The sequence below is a fragment of the Mastomys coucha genome, chromosome X, assembly GCF_008632895.1.
Source record: "Mastomys coucha isolate ucsf_1 chromosome X, UCSF_Mcou_1, whole genome shotgun sequence".
Lineage (NCBI taxonomy): Eukaryota > Metazoa > Chordata > Mammalia > Rodentia > Muridae > Mastomys > Mastomys coucha.
Genome location: NC_045030.1, coordinates 85259241 through 85281291, shown reverse-complemented (window position 1 = coordinate 85281291; position 22051 = coordinate 85259241). Strand labels below are relative to the sequence as shown.

The following is a 22051-nucleotide window of genomic DNA, read 5'->3' as shown; positions in this document are numbered from 1 at the left end:
AAACAAAACAAAACAAAGACTCAATTACTGGTCAGTATGTAGATAACAAATCACTCACATCTCACTCCAAGGCTCAGGGATCTTTTCCAAAGAGGAATCAGAAAGATTGTAGGAACTCAAGTTGGTGGATAATTTCCAGGAAACTGTGTTCCAGACACAATAGTGCAGATGCACATTAGAACAATTGCAAGCACATGCACAAGATCTGTTCAAGCCCCAGAAGGACAAAAGTCTCCCTACAAAGGATTGGAAAACTGATATGCAATCCCACCACTAGCTAAGGACATATTAGCATTTGATGACTGCTAAAAGACAGTCATTCAAATTTTTGTTAATGATATTTTGGGTATATTCAAAATATATTGTATCAAAAGTCTCAAAAATTTACCTTAAAATTATTTTAAAGAGGTAGTACATTCGTACTTCATCTAACATTTGGCTTTACTTTTCTAAATAATAGGCCAGAATAACATTTGGCATTAACTTTTCTAAATAATAGGCCAGAATATAACTGTCCTAAAGAAGTTTGGTTTATTGAAGGATCGATTTGACTAAATAAAATGTTTTGGACACCAAACTGGAACTTACCTCACTTAGAGACCTTGTGAAGATTTAAAAAACAAAACAAAGCAAAACAACAACAAAAAATCCCCCAATGAGCTAGGGTTAAATCAGCTGGAAAACTAGTGGCTCTGCCAAGTAAATCGGTTTATCTATACACAATGAAGGCTTTGTAGAGTCAATACCATCGTAATGCTCTGCTTGTGGCTCTGTAAAGATTTTAAGTGAGGCTTGGCCACCAGTTGGCATGGAGTTCAGATCAATTCAAACACAAAATTGTGAAAATCTAAAGAGCCCTTTTGTTGTCCTTTTTTTGTTTGTGTTTGTCTAATTTTATAAATTTAAAGAGGGATTATACTAGGTGCTGGACCTTCCCTTTCAAACAATTGTGCTTTGGAGCATGATTACACATTTTAAAAATTTACACAATTTCCATTTTACTGTCATTGTATTTGTTTACTTCATTTAATTCTGTCATCTGTGTGTGAGCAAGAATATGTTATGGCATGAGTGGGGAAGTCAGAGGACAGCATGTACAACATAGAAGGGTCTCTTTTCTCCTTCTAGCATGGAGGATACTGGGATTGAACTCATGTGCCCAGGCTTAGCAACAAGAGAATTTACCTAACTAGCCATTTTTCTGAATTTTTATTTACACATTTAAAAAAAGATGTCAGATATTATTTCAGTACCGTTTTGAATGAATTTTTACCTAGGAGAAGTTTGTATTCAGAAGCATATAGATTAATATTGTACAGTTCCTTTTCTGGAATAAAATAAATCAAATTACTAAAGTATATTCATTCAAATGAGCTTATGCTAGTCACAATTCTACTATCCACCCTCATTATTATGATATATTGACTGTTAATGAAATAGGTGCAGGGTAGTCACACCTGAAACTCCTTCATGGTTCATTTTCCTCTCAACACAGTCTTGGTTTCTTCTTGGTGTTTGTGGTGGTTTGAATATGCTTGGCCAAAGGGAGAGCATTATTAGGAGGTATGGGCTTGGGGTAGATGTGGCCTTGTAGAAGGAAGTATTTCACTATGAGGGTAGGCTTTGATACCCTCTTCCTAGATGCCTGGATGCCAGTCTTCTCCTGGCTACCTTCCAATCAAGTTGTACAACTCTCAGCTTATTGTCCAGCTTCATGTTGGTCTGGATGCTGCCATGTTCCAATCCTTGATGATAACAGACTGAACCTCAGAACCTGTTAAGCCAGACCCAACTAAATGTCCTTTGTAAGATTTGCCTTGGCCATGGTGTCTCCTTAGAGCAATGGAACACTAACTAAGACTGTTAATTTGTCAACTAAATCTATGATAGTCTTTTAATATATTTTCTATTTTTATTATAATTAAATATATTACAATTAAATTTTAGCATAACTTTAATTTGCATGCTATCTGACAGTTATCTCAAAATAACCAAACTGCTATAAATGTATACACGTGTTTTCTTCAATACTTTCTAAAAGCAGTTATTTTTTTTTTTTTGGTCTTAGATTTGCCAGTATACACCTTTCTATAATCATCAATATAATTTATCTCTTTATTGTTCACTAAAATATTCTATAGCAATGTAATAGTAATATTCAATCTAGATCCTACTATGTAATGTTTAGCATTATTGCTTACAGTTCTGAGAGGAAACAGTCAGTGTTATGCATTGCTTTCTCTTTCATGCCTATAGACTGTCCCAGTTCTTAACACCAGACAGGAAGGGGGAGGAGAAGCAGTGTTTGAAAGGATTCTGATATATTCTTCAGAGTGCCAACAGCCTACACTCAGTGCTGAGACAATGAATACAATCATCTTCTTAGAGCCCACAGATCCTGGTTTTTAAGAAATAATTGCACATATACTTAATTCATTATCAATTTATCAGCTATTTATTTTCACTGTTAGCTGTGGTTTTCTTGAGTGTGTAGCTATCAGGATTCCCACTTGTTCTAAATCATGAGATACAAACATTGAGGTGTGGAGCAAAGTAACAAACTCTTGATGTAAATGCTTAATGCTCAAAAATTAGGTGCTAAATAGCCTTCCCAGTGCCTTGTTAGAGATGTAATTGTCACCCTTTATTCTACCTAAGGCTAAGCAAGCACCAATTCAAGATCCTCTCCACTATTTGAATTCTATCAGGTTCACATTACTTCACTCTCCTCACATATTTACATGCTATTTATGGCAGATTCAAATTCCAAGATCATGTTTCATATCCAATAGTAGGAAAGCTAAATTTCCCTCAACATGCTATAATACAGATTCAATCTCAGGCAGTTAATTTTCTCAAAAACGTGTTATAAATTACATCAATGGAACTTCGTATGATCAACAATAAGAGATGATTGTATAGCCATTTGAATTCAAATAAAAGACAAAAAATAAAGCATTCTAAAGAACCAAAGAAACATTTGTATACTTGTACTTAAAAGTTGTAAAATTTTTACAATAGCTTATCAATGCATACATATGGCAACTGTTATTGTAGAAAGGGAGCTTCCGGATGGGCACTGATTGTGTAGTGCCTCAGTTTTCTGTGCTGTCACTGCTATGTTGAGATTTACACCAAGATGACATATTTGCATTGATATCCACTCATTACTGTTGAACTTACCATTTGTAATTTATCATTTTCAACCTTTGTAGTCTGGGTCCTATTATTCATTTCCTTTACCATGTACTCTTAAAGAGACTCCTTGAAATCCCTGATTTTTATTTTGCTTTGTTAAAATAGTAAAATCATATGGGCCAAGAAAATGTCTCAGCTGCTAATAGTGCTTGCAACACAATGCTAGTGACCTAAGGTTGATCACTGAACCCATATACAGGTAGAACAAGAGAACTGAGAACACAAAGCCTCCTCTGACCTCTATGCCTTTACTGTGGTACACATACATACACACACACACACACACACACACAAACATGCACACTAGCAATAATAATGTTGATGAGAGTAATAATTATAATCTTGTTAAATAGGAAGAAAAAGCTGCCATCAAATTAGTCAACATAAAAACATAGAACTATTTTAAAAGTATTCCACAAAAATAAGTTCACATATCTTTACAGTTGATGATGTTTTAATTTGAGATACAAACCTGACGTTAGATATTCTTACATTGTGGTTTTCATATCCTAAACACATTAGTTTATTCATTCTTCAACACTAATGTTCCTGTCAAGAAACCTATTCCTTGTGTCTCAAATGTATTTGTAGTTTTAGATGTGTAAATTTAAGCACGTTCTTCACAAAAACTACAAATTTCAATACAGTAAAATTTAATGATTCCAGATTGCAATAAATAAAATTTTGAAAGCTACTAAAATATATAATTTAGCATAATTTATTTTTTCCAAAAGCATGCCTATTTACTATGAGTTTAAATTTAAACTTGTTCAAAGTATTGTCCATCAAATTGGGCTATCTGCATTATTAATTATAGATAACAAATTACATAAGATGAGTTCTCTTTGTGATATATTCCATAGAATGCAATGTCAGTGCTTCAGTATTTTGGCCGTTAGGAAAGTTTCTGAGTTACATGTCACTGGTATTTTCACCTTTTCTCGTTAGAAAGCTGACTACACTAAACAGTCAAACTTCTGCTTAAAGAGATAATACTTAGTAAATCTATTTCATTATCTGGTAGATAAAAATGTCTTTAAAATAATCTCCTCACATAATCTTAATATCAAGCCTTAATGATTTAAGATCCCAGCCTAATGTGTACTTCTAACATATGACATGACTTCAAGAAGTCACTTTCACATCTTCTACTCATAAAATGTTTATGGAAGCTATCTTCAAAAGTTCAAAACAAAAGAAATCCCCTAAACTGCAAATGCTGGTGCAAGCTATAACAGAAGAATTAGTCATAATCTAAACAAATATGAAAGTAGTATAAAAATTGTGTGGCCCAGATGAGAGATGAGATTGATGAGAAAATATTGCTAAGCCACAGATGCCTCAAGAATGTTTTACATCTTTCATAAATTTGAAAGTCCTTATAGTACACAAATATGTGCAAAAAATAATCTTAGCAATCGGTAACATGAGCATTACCTTCTATGGTAGATGTATATGTTGCATGCTGTTATAGTAACAACTCTATTCTAGTGCAATGTAATATACCTAAGTTAAAAGTACTTTGCCTTTACTTTAAAATCATATTAGAAAAGGTAAGAATGTCCTTGTGAAAAGATATGAATCACTAGAGGGCGCACCTTCCCTTTCAAAGCTGGGCATCTCTAGCTTTTCTTTCATTTTCTTATCTGCATAAGAGTAATACGGTGACAAATGGATTTTTCCTGGAGGCTTTCTTATACAGAAACATAAAATGTCTAAAGATAAAGGTAAAATTGTGTGCAAAAAACATGTTAGTAAGACACCCTCAGATATAGAGCTAAAATGCTTTCAGCCATTTATAAAACAAAAGAATCTTGAAGTCCTAACACATATAATAACTCAAAAAAAAAATACTGCCACATAATTCAAACACTTGTCAATATGCAGGGAAATATTCATAATGCAAATACCACAGTGCTGTTTTGTGTTTTGCGCACTCTGTAACCAAAGCTATGGTGTCTGGGTCATTGATTTAGCTAAACAGTTTATAAATAAATGGATTATGATACTCTGTCTGCATGCCTGTAACTGTAAGGTAAACTAACTTAAAGGAGGGAAAGAAGGGGAAAATATAACTTCAGTATTTTTAACCAAATTATATGTTTTTGTGAAGAAAACAATTGCTTTTATGTAAAAACATGGGTAATTTGAATTCCCATATGGAACCTTGGCTACTACCCATCAAAGTTTTCACAAAGCTATAGATAACTATGATAAATACTAACTTGTGTACATAAAGCCTGTATTAACTGTGTTCTTCACTGAGTTCTTGGCAGGAATGAAATCATGCTTTGTTGTTCTCACTTCCTCGCATGTGAGCTTAGTTGCACATGTTTCAGTTTGGTGTTAAGGGCAACAACAGCAAAACAAAACAACCAAAGAAAACAAAGCCCTAAAGGAGAAAAGTGAAAACAAAAGAAAAAAACATAGGAAAGTAATCTCATCCATTTGAATTTTTATCACAAGAGTCTATGGGACACATATGCTCATACCTCTGTTTATAATAAGATTAATTGGAACAGATCCATGATCATTGTTTTTGTAAATTTTTGGCCACCTTTTTACTATGTTCTGGCTATTGGAGCTAAGTTGAACAGTTGTTAAAAAAAGAGACTGTGGTATATAAATCCTCCAATGTTTCTCTGCTTCTTTGGACAAAAAAGAAATACTGATTCTTTTCCTGTTTTGTATAGTGTAGGAGGGATAGCTTTGCCCCCTATACTTTTGAAAAATTAATTTATTTTTTGAGTTGCAGTGGAAATTGTGAGTCAGTTCTCATTTAAAGGTGAGAGGACAAATTGTAGAAGTGGATTATCTCTTCCCATCTGGAAGGCCCAGTGGTTTTGGATATTATTTACACAGATGAACTGGAGGGAATGAAAATGTAAAGAAGTGATTTTTATTGAATTGCCCAGATCATGGGCCATCCATCTTTGCAGCAAGCATGTGTACTTGCTGGGCTATCATTTTAAAGTAGTACTGCTTCACAAATACCTATATCATAATGCTTTCTCTCCAAAATACCTTTCTCCCAATAACAAACAGATCTAGCAGTTACTTGTTTTCACATCAGAAACTCACTCTGCTCTATAATGTCAACACCAGCTTTCTTCATTTCACTGGATTAAATATTCTACCCAAAACTCATGGAAAAAGCATATTTAAAGGCTACTCCTTCAGTTGAATTGCCATTTTCCATTAACTTGAGATCAATATTTCTTTGTATTTTAACTATACTCAGAATGATTTTTCCATGAGCCTACAATGTCCTACTATTAAACAAGAAGTATGCCTTTTCTACTTCACATCTGAACATTTTAGAGGTACTTTTTCCTTCTTGGCTGGGTTTATGCTAGAATGCAAGCATCCTGAGAGAACACTTCAGTATGCTGTGGAGTGATAGCAACTAGAGTGCTTTTCCAAATCATGAGGATCCATTAGATCCTAGCTGAATAAGTAGCGAAGTTAGCATGAAAACTAATGTTGCTGTCACTTCCCTCCTGAATAGCTGTGGCTCATTCTGTCTACAGGAGTAGTCAAAGAATGCACCACATACTGACTGTGCCTTGAACCCTATGGGAGGCAATTTAAACTTTAAACACTCACAGTGTGAAAGCTCACTGAGTTTAAAGGACTTCAACATGCTTTTATGTTGTGGATCTTTAAAGTTTAAATAACTTCTAGTCAGGGTTCAGAAACTATCTAGTATAATGTAGAAAGTCATTTAAGTCTGACATGTCCTTACTGTCCCAATGCTCCTTCCCCAGCATCATGACCTGTTTTAATCCATTTACTTTTTTTTTTTTAGTGAACATCTGTACAAACTTTAGTTTAAATACAAAATAAGTCTCACTGCTTTACAAAGCCAATTCTTTACTCTGCCTCCCATTATAAAATTCTGTAGATGCAGTGAAATGAGCAACTTGCTTATTTTCACAGTTGTGTCATCTATAAACAACACTGGGCAAGAAACGAAGCCATAGATTAGACAAAAAGGGAGTCCCATGATATAAATTTCAAGAATCATGGGCAAATGAATTAACTTATTCAATTTGTCTTTTAAATGCTGTTCTATGATACTGTGAATCACATAGACAGGAAGAGCAAAATCATAGGTAGAGAAATTCTGAGTTCGTGCAGAAAGAAATTTGGGATAACACTAGAGAAAAGGCAGCATTGAAGAGAAAAAAAAACATACATTTAAAATCATTTACAAAGTACATTTGGAAAAAAATTGGTGATGTGGCAGTTACAGAGACCACTGTCAATTGCTTCACAGGCATAGCTAATCTTTGAGGCTACAATGTGAATGAGATCTCACAGACTTGCAAAATCTAAAGCCCACAACTACATTTGAAATTCTCATTAGGAATCTAAATTACATAATTAGCAGGTGTTTTCTTTATACAAGTCTGAGTATCAGGGCAGATGGTGAGCTTGTCGTAATACTTTGTAATTTATAAGTTCCAGTTACTTAAGAAAGATAGGAGTATAAACAATGAACTCCACAAAATGAAAACTTCATTAGAAGAAAATAAAATGAAAAAAATTGAAGCGTAAAAATTGATCTTAAAGGGATAAGAAAAGCAAATTAATAAGATGTAATCAGAAGGGGGGGTGAGGGTGGAGGGGAGGCAAAACAGGAGAGTCCAATGTCCTAGATACTGAAAGCAAGAAAATTTCAGAAAGGGACTAATCATCACTGTCAAGCATGGCGCAAAGGTCAAGAAGGATAAGAACTGAAGAGTAACCTTTGAAGCTGGCACAAGGATCTCTCTGGTGACTTTGTAGAGAGCAGGATTAGAGTCTGATATAGAAAATAAGCTGGTGAAAGACAGAATTGGAAGTAAAGCATTACAGTTTGTTTTTTTTTCTGATGAGAGATAGGCTAATGCAATCAATTCTGGCTCCTCTTATTTTGGGGCAAGTAAAAATGTTTATTCTTTCTTCACTTGTAAAACAAACAAAACTCAATGCTACAGCTTAGGTCTGTGGAACTGTTTGCATGCACTCTAATGTATATATTTATGCAGAAGCTTTGGGAGTTAAACATACTACATTACAGAGCCTATCCCCATTATTATCTATTTCCTTTAAGAATCACTAACTAGCACATAGCAGTCACATACCTGAATACATTTAATGTTTTTCATATAGGGTGACGTACATATATATCCAACCCTCCGAACATCTATCATTTCCTTGTATGGAAAAGGTGTTTTTCTAATTACTTAGAAACAATATTGCTTGCTAGATATCTTGTTCTGTAAGAGAATATCAGACCATTTCCCTCCTGTTAAAAATGATCTTTTAGACATATGGCATACAGAAGTCCCTACATTTGCTCAAAAATAAAAGCTTGACTCTGCCCAAAAGAATCTTCACATCTACTGGATGAAACAGTCATCTGAATAGACCATTCTAAAAATATGTAGTGCAGGTGTCCCAAGATGAAACAATGATATCATACATAGACTTTATCCTAGAGTAAACCATGTCCTTTATAAGAAAGAAATTTATAAGTTGTAATGAAATTAATGTTCCATCTAACAAACTACTTTTCACACTGTGGGACAAGAATCAGTGCTCTACCATCAACTGGGAACTTGTTTGAAATTAAAATTTCTGTGTTTCATCCTAGATCTAATGGACAGAATTTTAGAAAGTCGAAGGAGAGTCAGTGATCTTTAAGGATGTACTTTCTGATGAGCTGACAACCCTCCAATGAAGGCCATACTTCCAGAAGTATGTGGGCAACACACACTGTAGTCATGGCTTTTTAAAAAAGGAGGCATGAAGTTAGCATGTTGGAACAGGAGTATAGGAGTATAGATCAAAGAAGAGACATGAAAGTGCTGAATATAATCAAAATTCAATGGATAATATTCTGAATAAAATTAGTAAAATAAAAAGTGTTTGCTCAGGAAGTCTTCAAAGCTCCACAAATTATTTTGAAGTTGAATTATGAGAACAATTGCTCATATAGGAAAGTCTCAAACTCAACGGTTTATCAGAATAACCTGGGGAAACTGAGAAAAGTTTAGAGCCTATTAGCAGAGAACTTCTGATTTACCAGACTTGGAAAAAGCCAACAAATTTGCATTAAAAACAAGTTGTGACATGAGGCTGCTTTATCATGCACTATGCTTTGAGTATTCCCACTCCCAAATATTTTTGGTATGTATGCGCCTAAAATTCTCATCATTACATTCTTCACAACATGGTTATGGCATAATCTTTAATTTATTAGCAAAATAACTTATAAGAACATAAATGGGTAGTTACATTTCAGAATTTATGACGATATAGAAGTTTCTATTCTTCATAAAAATACTTTCTTAACAAAATTTGAGTTCCTACTAAGAGAATTTGATACTAGATTGGAATAAAAGCATTATATTGAAGGCATAACACTGTTAGTAGAAATTAGGAGAATCAGCAGTAGTCCTTATTTTATAACTCTAAGCAGGTTATTTAACCTTTCTAGACCTCAATTAACCTGTAATCCTGGAGATGTCTGGTCCGCTTAGGCAAAAAGCAGCAAGAAATTTTTGTTTTGCTAGGCTACATCAAGGATCAAATGTGTCATACCAAGCCCAGTATCCCAGGTATTTTAAGCTCAATTCATCACCAATAACATTTTACAAATAGTCCAAAGGCACATTATTTTTTTAATTATGTTCATCACAAAATTTAATATTTTATGTACAATTTCTAGACATTTCTTAGGAATAAAAGCTAAAATAATAATTTGAAAATATAAACATTATAAAACTGGAGAGTTCATATCTCTAACTGTGCACTTGTTTCCAGGGGTGGGATATACATCATCATTATTCAAGCAGCAGTAACATTAAAATAAAGATCACAAAAAATGAGAAAAAAAAGGCATGAATGTTAAAAAAAATAAAAGCATAGGTCTACAGTCTTGTCCATTTGTCTTTTAGTATGCAAACATGTAACAAGCAATAAAAAAATATATTATCTGCCTGCTTATGCAAGCATAACAACAGGTTACCAGAAGAATTTAGATATTCTAAGTGCCTCTAATATTGTTCTTGAACTGCAGGATGCTAATTTTCAGACTTCACTTTTGGAAGATACTCTCCATTGAAATGAGATTTGTTAAAAATTATTTAATATTCTATCAATCTCACCTTGTTGATGTAATAATATAAATAAAAGTTTTGATGAAAACTCTTTAAGTAATTGCTATAGGACTAGAAAGTAACTCATTAAATAAATGTCAATTAACTAGATAATATGTCTATTTACAACATACTCTCTGGATGAGTATGTTGATCATTGTTAATGTGTAGGATAGTATCACTGAGCTATACAATAATTCAGTGTTGAAAATATTTACAATGTAGCCTCAGAAAAAACATTTTTGTAAATCTGAATGTAAGGAAAACAGTTTAAGAATTCAATGTATGTAGAAACTATAATTGCTAAGGAATCAAGTAACAGTACCATAAGAAATTAAGAAAACTACAAAGAAATACAATGCTGAGTTTTAAATCTCTTAATTTAAGTAAGTAGATATATCCTAGAGTCTACTCATAAATAAATATTGTTCAAATGAACTTATATCTCTCTATACTTATTTAATAGATTACTTGAAATTTCAGCTAAAGAAATAAGACAACTAAAGGAGATCAAGGGAATATAAGTTTAAAAAAAGGAAGTCAATTATTATTTGTAGATGACACCATAGTATAAATAAACAACATCAGAAATTCTATCAGGAAACTGACAGCTTGTGTAGAGACCCACAGTCAGACATTATGAAAAGAACGTCTAATTTTGAGTTTAGACCAGTTCCCTCCCCTCAGAAATGGGGGAACTCTGCAGAAGATGTGATGAAAATGTTGAAGGAGTCAGAGGGGATGCAGGATATCAGGAGAACATGGCCAACCACATCAACTAACCAGGGCTCATATAGGTTTCACAAAAGTGGAAGCTGAAATCATGGGGCCTACCTGGTTCTGTACCACATCCTCTGCAAATATGATATGGCTGTTAGTTTGATGTATTGTGTGACCTCCTAACAATGACACTGGATGTGTCTCTGACACTTTTGCCTACTGCTGCATCTCTTTTCCTCCTGTTTGTTTGCCTGTTCCAACCTTGATATAAGGGCTTCTGCCTTGTCTTTTTGTATCTCTTTTTGTCCTGTATGGGTGCTGCCTCTTGAAGGACTGTTTTTTTCTGAAAGGGAAATGGAGGGGAATGGATCTGAGGGAGAGGGATGTAGAACCTGGGAGGAGGAAAAGGAGGGGAAATTGATGTAAAGATATAGTGTATGAAAAAATAATCTATTTTAAATAAAAACATATAAAAGAAATAAAAATAAATATAATAAAGTATAAAACCAGAAAAAGGAATAATTTTACGAGAAACTAGGTAGAAATATTAAATGATATTGGAATGTTAAATGAAAGTTACTTCAATTAGTTCAACTGTTCCGCTAACTCTTAAAAAAGTGTTCTCCAACTATTACATACCTAGTAATACAAGTACAGGTATGTAGTACAAATTTAAGTGCTTTTATTTTGATTGGTGATCAGAAAATGTGCCTAAACCAAAAGGAATATATTATGCTTAATAATTTGAAATGAAAATTTTGGGATCTGGTAGGTATAAAGTTGATAGGACAATAAGAATAATGTTCAATATCTTTTAAAATCAATATATGATTTTTAATATGATGGCAATTACATTAATAATGACTTCTAGATAGAAAGCACAAAGGAAAATTTGGAATATAATAATTGTAAGGACATTAACTAGAAATTGAGAAAATTACACAAGAGGGAAAAAAATCACTTGGTTTAAAGAATATGAAGTAATCAGGGCAGTGGTGGTACATACCTTTAATCCCAGCACTTGGGAGGCAGAGGCAGGCAGATTTCTGAGTTAGAGGTCTGTCTGGTCTACCCAGTGAGTTCCAGGACAGACAGGGCTACACAGAGAAACCCTGTCTGGAAAACAACAATATATATATAAATGATAAAAATATAAGAGTAGTTGGTCAGGTTCCTACAGAATTCAGGGAACAAATTTTGTTTTAAAAGGAAAATAGGGGCATTATATAGTGATTATATTTGAGATATTTATTATGAGATTGTTTTCCCCTAATTCTACATATTAATATTCTCCATCAATAACTCTAGCACTATGATCACTTTTACCTCTAAATTATTACCACCAGCATCCTCACAAAATCACTCATCTCCATGAATATTTTAAAAAACAAAATCTCCTAGCCTTTATGGAAAATCTATTCCCTCATGGGCATCAAATTTGGTGTTTCTTCATCTTCACTGTGCATGATAATGTAAAAACTATTGAAATGGATGACTAGGTTTTAAGTAATTTTTCTGGAGTCAATGTTAATAATTAAAACAGGCAACTTTCAAACCTTGGTAAACTTGTTTCCAAGATTTGCTACTCACCTGGACATACAGGCCACACATTACAACTAAAATATGTGTACAATATAATTATGAACAATAAAAATGGAAATTGAAGCACTAGCTGGATTCAGATATAGAAATACCACCACTGCAGCATCTATATCTGAGGGAAAAGATCATATCCAGAGCAACATGACTTGGGAGACATTCCACAAATCCATGAGAGAGGACAATTGAGATGAGTTTCAAAGGCAAAGGGATTTGTCTTATGAGACACTCTCATAGGAATTAGTCTAAAATGAAAACTTGTGAAAAATGGCAGGAGATGAACTATATATAGTTAGTTATAGATACTGAACAAGAATTTTTTTTAAAATAAAAGCAATTAACAGAACATAAGTACAAAGTTCACAGTGAAATGTATTTTTTTTAATATGGGAGACAGGTACTGACTAACAAAGTTTTCAGTCATAATTTTATGAAACTCTTTTAATCACATTCCATGCAGTAAACATTTATCAAATACTGAATTTAATTGCTTCAAAATGGCTCTACTTTTGCTCTTTGTTCAGTTTAAACTCATCATTGTAGAGTCTATATAGTTTGTCTATATAATTATCCTTTTCAAAGCAAGACACCTGGAGAGTTCACGCAAGTGGTAAGCATAATTATTCTGGGACAACAAGTATAATTAGACAGCTTTAAGCAAACCATGACATAACACCACTTTAGTCTTTGACCTACTGAAAAGATATTTTACTATGCAGTCCATGTTGAAATCAAAGCCCAGACACTCAGTAGCTATGTATTATACTAATAATGCCTACATCTATAAGGGAAAGTTATCAGGAAAAAAATTAATGTTATTCAGTTAAAGCATAGAATCTTGTTCTAAGCATATAATAATATGTCCAGTAAGTGCTGGGTTTTATTGAAATCATCTGTATATTGCCTTTTATTCTCTCAACCTAATCATTTATAATAACCATGGGGAACATATGATCAAACATAATTAGGTTACCAATTTCTCTTCCACTACATATTCTTTACTGAAAGAAATGAATCAAAACATAAATTTCAAACCAAATACAATCTCAGCCCAAGAGGCAGGAATAAATACTTGAAGATAGACGAGGATGGATCAAATCACTTTGTTGCTGTTTATGTAAAACTGTTTCTGAAGACATTACAATCATTGAGAAGCATATACCCAAAAGTGATGAGCCTACTAAGTTACTTCTATAGATATTTAATGTGACATTAAGTACCTTAGTTGAAATGATATTAGAAAAAATAAATGCAAATTAAGAGACTTAATGATTTCTTTGTGCCATTATAATTTTTCCTCACCATCAGTGAATAGCAACATTTCTACTACTGTAGCAATGAGACTGTGTAGAATTTCTGCCTAAAATGGATGCACTATGTTATTCAAAGTTTGTGCACCACTGGACCAGACTAAAGAGCAGCAAACATTCAGTTTTGTTGTATCAGATAGGTTTTGTGAGGGGTCATAGAATTATAGCTATATTATTTTTTAAACCTGACTTTGTCATGTGAAAGTATCATAGATGATAAAAGTTTGAACAAATGGAACTGTGTTTTAATTGAAGACATTGTAATTTCAAATTTATATAATTAGAAGACATGGAATATTATTCTGATTATTTTAACCCCACAAAATATAATATCATGGCTGTAGAGATGGCTCAGTGTGTAAAACCCTTGCTATGAAAGTGTAGGGACTAGAGTTCAAATTCACACAGCACACATAAAAAGTGGGTATGGTAGTTTACATTTGTAATACCAGTGTTCCAAATGTGGGACTTGAAGCAGACAAGGGAGAATTCCTGTAAGCTCACTTTTTAATTGCCTATAGAGTGGTAAACGATGGAAACAACAATAACAAAAACAATAACCTGCTTCAAAAAGTGGAATTCAAGAACTGACACCAACATTGTCTTCTCCCATCCATACATGCACTGTGGCATGCACATGTCCATGCTACCAAAAAGAATATGTATACATATCATCTATCTACACACATATAGACAATTATCATTCACATGAATATTAATTAGTATATAAGTACTAATTCTTAGTTCAATACTCATAGAGAAAATAGCAATAGGCTGGCTGTTGTCTAGTTTGTAGAAACCTGTACTAGACAGTTAGCTCAGCAAAACATAAATGTTTTGAAGCGCAAGACATAGTTTGGAATTTTCCAATTAGATTATATCATTAATAAATGAAATAAAAATTATCAAATAAAATATTCAAATAATTTTTGAGATGTTTCTTTTCCTTTGATAGGAATATCTGATATACTATTTATAGTTATGTATTCATTTGTACTTCTATACTTTGGTGTCTGCAAATTCTAATGTCAAGTGTTCTATACATTCCTGAGCATATGCTACTTAGAAATTCCATATTGCATGTGCTTACTTAATCTTAAAATTACAATAATGGCTCTGGAGTGGAAATTGTAGCATTTTATGTTTTTCATGTCAGTTCTGCTTTTATGCATTTTGCCATGTTAATATGTCCACAGATTTACATATTACCTAACATGTCCAATGTCTACTGAAGAATTTTCACAAAAAGATCATTTAAAAATCCTAACACCTTCAAGATAAGAATTTATAAATATTAAAGAACAGGAAATCTGTTCTGTAATTACTTCTGATTTAGGATGTGCAGATTGAGACATTATATTCTCATAAAGGAGCAGAGTGGATCTCACCTATTAGAGGTGTACTTCTTCAGGAAATTGCACTTCCCATTACTAGAAGAAAACCATTTAATGCAAAACTAATGCCTGAACAAGCAGGCAGGTCCTTTATAAGGAAACAAAATAAAACAAAACAAAACTGGACATTTTCAGGATTAAAATGTATCATGGTTGTTCATTACTTGTAGTTTCTCTTTTAATTCAGAACAGAGCATTTCCATTAAGCCTCTAGTTATTGACATAATGATTTCTTGGATAAATTTTAAAATATCTCATTATTTTTCTCACTATTTAATTGACACTACAAAGTACTCAAGCTTTAAGATATATTATTCAACTATAAAACATGAGTCTCATGGAAATGAGTTTTCCAGCTTAAAAATGAAACTTGATGGACTCACCTTTTCCTAATTTCAGAATCCACAGTAATCTGCCTCTTCTTTTGAGGAGGTGGAAGTTCTTCTTGGGCATGTTTTACCATGATTTGTTCCCTTGTGGTCACCATAGTTACCGTTTCCATTACAGTTGTCTGTGTTAGTGATGGCTGAGTGGTGGTGACAGCCTGTGAAATCTGTGAGAAATATTGAAACAGAGGTCAGACACTGCTTGAAAGACTTTGGTAAAGACTGCTTGGAGTAGTGAAGAAAAATAATGAGAAAGTGTTCCTGCTTGTTGGTAGATTGACTTTCAGATCAAACCAGCACCATATTAAATCGGAATGAAATTATTTTATCTGGCTTAAGTTATGTTGACTAAAACAGTAAAGCTGAGTAATCTGAAAATCAGATGTAAATGGTGACTCTGAAGTGAACTGGAAAAACTTCAGAAAGTGAAGAAAATAAAACAAAAATAAAACAAAACAAACAAAAAAGGATGCCATTGTATCATTAAGACATACTAAATAAAATGTTCACAACATTAAGATAAATTTTACTAAAGCACCTGAGTACAATTTCTAATATCTGCGACATTGTATATGTGTGTTAATAGTTTTCCAATTGTTTCAGATTAAAAAAAAACATGTGAATGAAGAAAACCCTGTAAAAAATTATATTAAATACAGTTTAAAAATGAAATTTTGATTTCATTGATCAGGACACATTTAAAATGATAATCGGTTAAGTTCAGAATAAAATACCATTTAATAAAAGTGGCATAATTTATAATTTCAGTAGAAGGCTAATATGAAGTAATTATTAATCCATGAGTACCTATGAGCTTCATCTTATTCAAAGGTTTAGGTTAAAATACTCTCCATATAAGCCACTGAAAATGATCAAATACATGAGTTTCTGAATTTATTATTACATATGTTTGTTTTAGAATTATACTCCCCTTCTGAACAGACATATTTGGAGAAAGATAGTTCACAAATTTGGCCTAATATGTGATAAACATCATGACACATATCTCAACATGCAAGACAATATCAGACAGACAAGTTGTACAAAATGTACAAATGTACAAAATTCCTTCCCTTTAATTTTTCCACTTATCTTTTTCACAGTGTTCATTTTATTATAGCCATAGTTATCTCTGGAATTTTTTGGGGGGGTGTTCCAATACAGGGTTTCTGTGTATAGTCCTGGCTGTCCTGAAATTCACTCCTTAGTCCAAGCTGGCCTTGAACTCAGAAGTCTACCTGCAAGGCATGCACCACCACTGCTCAGCTTCTGCTTTGGGTATTAACAGCAGAACAAGTATTTTGCTGCAACCAAGAATTGTTAAATAGACTTTCCCGAACTTTCTGAGAAATATGAGAAACATTTAGTGTACTATACTTCCCTGACTGTGTGTTGACTGATCTTTCCACTGGAAGAAATTTGGGAAGAGTCATGACACCAACCAAAGAGTACACATGGAGGGACCCAAGGCTCCACCTGCTTATGTAGCAGAGGATTACCTTATCTGGCATCAATGAGGGGAGAACCCCTTGGTCCTGTGGAGGCTTGATGCCCCACCATAGGGAAATGCAAAGGCACTACTAAGGCAGAAGGGGGTGGGTAGAAGTGTAGCACCCTCATAGAGGCAGAAGGGAGGGGGAGAGGAGAGGATTTAACTTGAAAGGGGGATAACATTTGACATATAAATAAAACAACCAATACATTTTTAAAAAGATATTAGTTTCATATTTTAAATTAGACACAAAAGAAAGAAATTCTACATCAAGCTACCATCTGTAAATATTGGTTCAATTGTACATATTTAAAATAATTGCTATTGGACAAATTAAATGTTGATTCCTTCTATTTTATTAGCTTTTATGGACAACAAGCAAGCATACAACCACCACCACTACCACCACCACAACAAAAAAAAATCCAATAATCATCAAGAGATACTGAAGTCTTACATGCAGCAAGTGCAAGTTATCTTTTATCTTCTCTAAGCCCTTCAAAAATTCATTATTCAGAATCAATCACTGAACTATGAGCAACTTTAATTACATACTCCAATGACAGGTTATATCAAGATTAAAGCAAAAGGCAACAGTTTTAAAAGTGCTTAAAATATAATCTCAAATATAATTGCACCTAGCACAAAAAGAACACAAAATGAACACTTCGAGTTTGCTTTTATTCTGAAAGAAAAATGTAATTTTATTTGGGTTCCAAGCATCTTTCTGTTGTGATATTTTAATTAACACTGGGGAGAGGGAACTTGTAGAGCCTTTCTTCAGCAGAAAAACAGGGCATCAAGAGAGGGATGGGGTTGCTATCCCACAGTCAAAACTCTGTCCCATAATTGTTCCTGTCTGAAAGAACTGCAGGGATGAAAATGGAGAGGAGCCTGAGGAAAAGGAGGTCCAGTGACAGGCCCAAAGTGGGATCCAGGTCAAGGGGAGGTCCCAAGGCCTGACACTATTACTGACATTATGGAGCACTCACAAAAAGGGACCTATCATGACTGCCCTTCGAAAGACCCAACAGGCAGCTGAAAGAGTCAGATGCAGATATTTGCAACCAACCAATGGATAGAAGCTGCTGACTCCTGTGGTTGAATTAGGGAAAGACTGGAAGAAGCTAAGGAGGAGGGTGACCCTGTAGGAGGACTAGCAATCTCAATTAACCTGGACCCCGAGATCTCTCAAACACTGGATCACCAACCAGGCAGCATATGCCAGCCTATATGAGACCCCCAAATCATAGACAGCAGAGGACTGCTGGGTCTGGGTTCAGTAAGAGAAGATGCACCTAATCCTCAAGAGACTGGAAGCCTCAGGGAGTGGGGAGGTTGGATGGGGCCAGGGACATGGGGGCACATCCTCTTGGAGACAGGATGGTGGTTGGTGGGGAATGTGGAAGTCAGATGGTGGACTTGGTGGGGAATAAAAATCTGGACTGTAAAAAATGATTAAATAAAATTAAAAGAAAAATTCTTGTCTCATGAAGGTATACTGAGCAACTATCATATTTAAGGGGAGACAACAGTAAATGTCAACAGTGGTTGGGTAACTAAATTTATTTTTAATATTAATGGATCTTCTGCTTTGTCACCAGTACTAAGGTTAAAAAAAAGCCTTTATGAATAGGAACTGACATTGGGATAATGAGAACAATTACAGTCAAATACTCAAAGGACATCATAAAAGAAATCATTCTTGACTTTGAAATAAAATACTACATAATAATTAAGAGAGTTCATTCTATGAAGTTGTCTCTTCAGTTTTATGTATTTTTTTCCTTCATTTTAATGTGCTGTTAGTACAAAAATATATTAGAAAGAAAAGGCACAGAGAAGATTCTGGATTCATATTAAAGATAAAATTTGTGCAATTGTTAGTTAGCAGCACCTGCAAAAATTCAAAAGCAATGACATTTAATTTTCTAACTCACCTAACATTCTACCATATGCCATCTGAGATGGAAGTAATTAAACATTTTATAGCTAGTATTTATGAAGGGTGTAACCATAAAATATTTATTTATATGTCATTTCATTTATTTTGAGTAGTTAATAAAGAATAGATATATAGGTAGATAGGTAGGTAGGTAGATAGATAGATAGATAGATAGATAGATAGATAGATTACAATTAGTTTAAATTTATATTCACAGTAACTGAAGTGTATTAATAACAAAAGTCATTCTTATTTAAGTAGAAGGGGAATTATATTTTCTTCCTTATATTTCCTCTGTCTTTGACATTAATATAGATGGGATAATGTAGAACTCCCTTATTATCTCACAGATTTATATAGAATTTCAATCAACAGGAACATATCACAGACATTAAAGACTTGAAGTTTGCAACAAAGATCAATTTGGCTTATTTTTTACTTAATAAGTAAACAAAATATTACATGCTTTAACTCAGTCTCAATCAAATTTTAGTGTTCATAATAATTTTGTTTATGGTAGGTAATGTAAGAGAAATTCAAGATAGATTCCACTGATATCCAAAACTGTTGTCAAATACTGTTTTTCATCGAGGGCATCAAAATAATACTTAATTTCCAAAATAACTTGAGGTCTAACTTCACTTTTCTTAAGAAAATCTTTAACATACATAATTACCCAAAAGATGCACTAAAATCTGTCGTGCTAACCCATGTATTTAACTAAGATGAAATCCTAGAATAAGTGAAGTGACCTCAATAATTTAATTGTACTGATCATATATATATATATATATATATATATATAATTTATTTATATATTTTATATATATTTATAATTTATATGTATGTATATATATATATATATATATATAAATTGGTAGTTTTTGATTGTTTCTTTTTGAAACTTTCTGGAGCCAATAAGATTGCTATAAACAGAAAAGCGTTTTAAATATTTTAAATTAAAATTCTTATAAAAGGGTGTAGCTAAGGAACTCTAAATATAGCACATGTACCCCCAGGTCTATAGGACATTAAGAGCTTCCTAATATTAGTGCTAAGAACCAAATGTGGGCCCTCTATAGTAGCATCTTTCCAGCCCTTATTTTTCCATTTGTATTGTTGATACATGAAAAAAAAATGGCTTTGTGTCCAGTCATGACTTGAGTTACCTATGTGACTATTAAAAGTGTTAAATGGTCACAAAAACATGAAATGACACAGCACATGCATATACAATCTCATTTTCTCACTTTGTGAGAATAAAATAAGGCAAGAATTAACTCAGCCTAAATATCGAATGTAGGCACAGACATATACAGCATGAACATGAACTGTCATATTCAAGGACAGAGGAATTCTAATTGCTTTAGTTTAATCTTTAGGATATTACTGCTTACAACTGAAATTATCTCAAAAATGGCCATTAACTGCATGGAAAATAAACAAATCATGACATCAAAATATATGAGTCACAGCAATTTTCCTCTTCTAAGGGAGAATGTTAGTTTGTAGTATAACCTACAATATTAATTATAAAACACACAAGCCACTTATTTTTCCCAGAGTATAAATTATTTCAGTTAAAGGACTGTGATAATATTTCAGATCAATTAAATTACATTTAGTTTCCTTTATTAACTATAGAGAAGAGTTAAGTACATTTCATAATTAAAATCAAGATAACAATACATTCATTAGGTTCATGGCATTTAGAAAACTGTGCATATAAGCACACACATTTGTAAAACCATTTTTTGAAGACATAACCATTGGAGTTTCACAGAAGTTAATCCAAGGTATGTGTCTTTTGTACTCCTTTTTCATTGTAAGTAATCACACAATCAAGAACAACTATGTTTGAACATTTTGGCCCAAAAAGTATTTATATTTTCCTAGACTGCCTTTTCTTCAAGTTTTGCATTCTTAGCTTGTATTCAGGTATTCTTCAAGCCAACTTTAAAATGCAAGAGAATATTCCTCAAAGCTTAGGTCTACCCCCATCTCCTTGATATTTTCATTTTTTAGCATGGAATGGCTTCTTTAGTTTAAAATCACTCAAAACTTTGACCTGAAAAGCAGTTAAAGTCATAGCTACATGATGTTCTTTATGTGAGCACAATTACATTTGCTGTAATCTCCATCACAATCGTATAGCTTAGTACACAGTAATGAGTTTTGCCTATTACCAAGTTTTGTTCATTCTTACAGCAATTACTTAAAAACATATTTCTCCACAATACTAAATTTAGTATGAATTATTGATGAAACATGTTTACTTTCCCAGTAACAGAACAAAATGTAAAAATTTGAGGGGATCTCATCAACATTAGACTTCAATGCATTTTTCTTAGTAATCTTATACAATTTTGATCAAACTAAATTTACTATTTTTTTGTTCCTATCTTTAATTATCTTTTCCATGTGTGTTCCTTCCTTTTTGTGTGTTCCTTCAAATTAGTAACCCCAAACAAAGACTTAAATTGACTCTGTGATTACATGATTTGGGGAACTTTTAAAGGAAAAACAAAGGCATGGATAGATAAGCTACTTAGCCATAATGCTATTATGGGATAAAGCCAAAAAAAATGTTATACTTCCAAATATCTATGTGTAAAAACTAGTATTATCAAATAATGCCAATTTTTATATCATATCTAACAAATTTATTGTCATAATAATTTATGATAACAGTGATAACATATAAGAATGACAGCATTTCTGAGTTAAAACATAGTTAAAATTTCTCTTATAAATATGAATTATAGTTTGAGAGAGAAATATCACTTTAATTGAAAATTATAAATGATAATTGATATTTTCAGTTTTGATTATAGATAAAGTATTGTAAGGTATTTTTTG

At 33.0% G+C, this 22051-nt stretch overlaps 1 protein-coding gene across 1 annotated transcript in view; it reads right to left on the bottom strand.

The window, feature by feature from the left end:
• Positions 1 to 22051, bottom strand: part of Dmd (dystrophin) — a 2056279-nt gene that overhangs the window by 1342641 nt on the left and 691587 nt on the right. The window contains exon 16 of the mRNA XM_031364700.1: positions 15753 to 15922. Within this exon, the coding sequence (XP_031220560.1) occupies positions 15753 to 15922 (170 nt within the window). The remainder of the gene's footprint in view (positions 1 to 15752; positions 15923 to 22051) is intronic.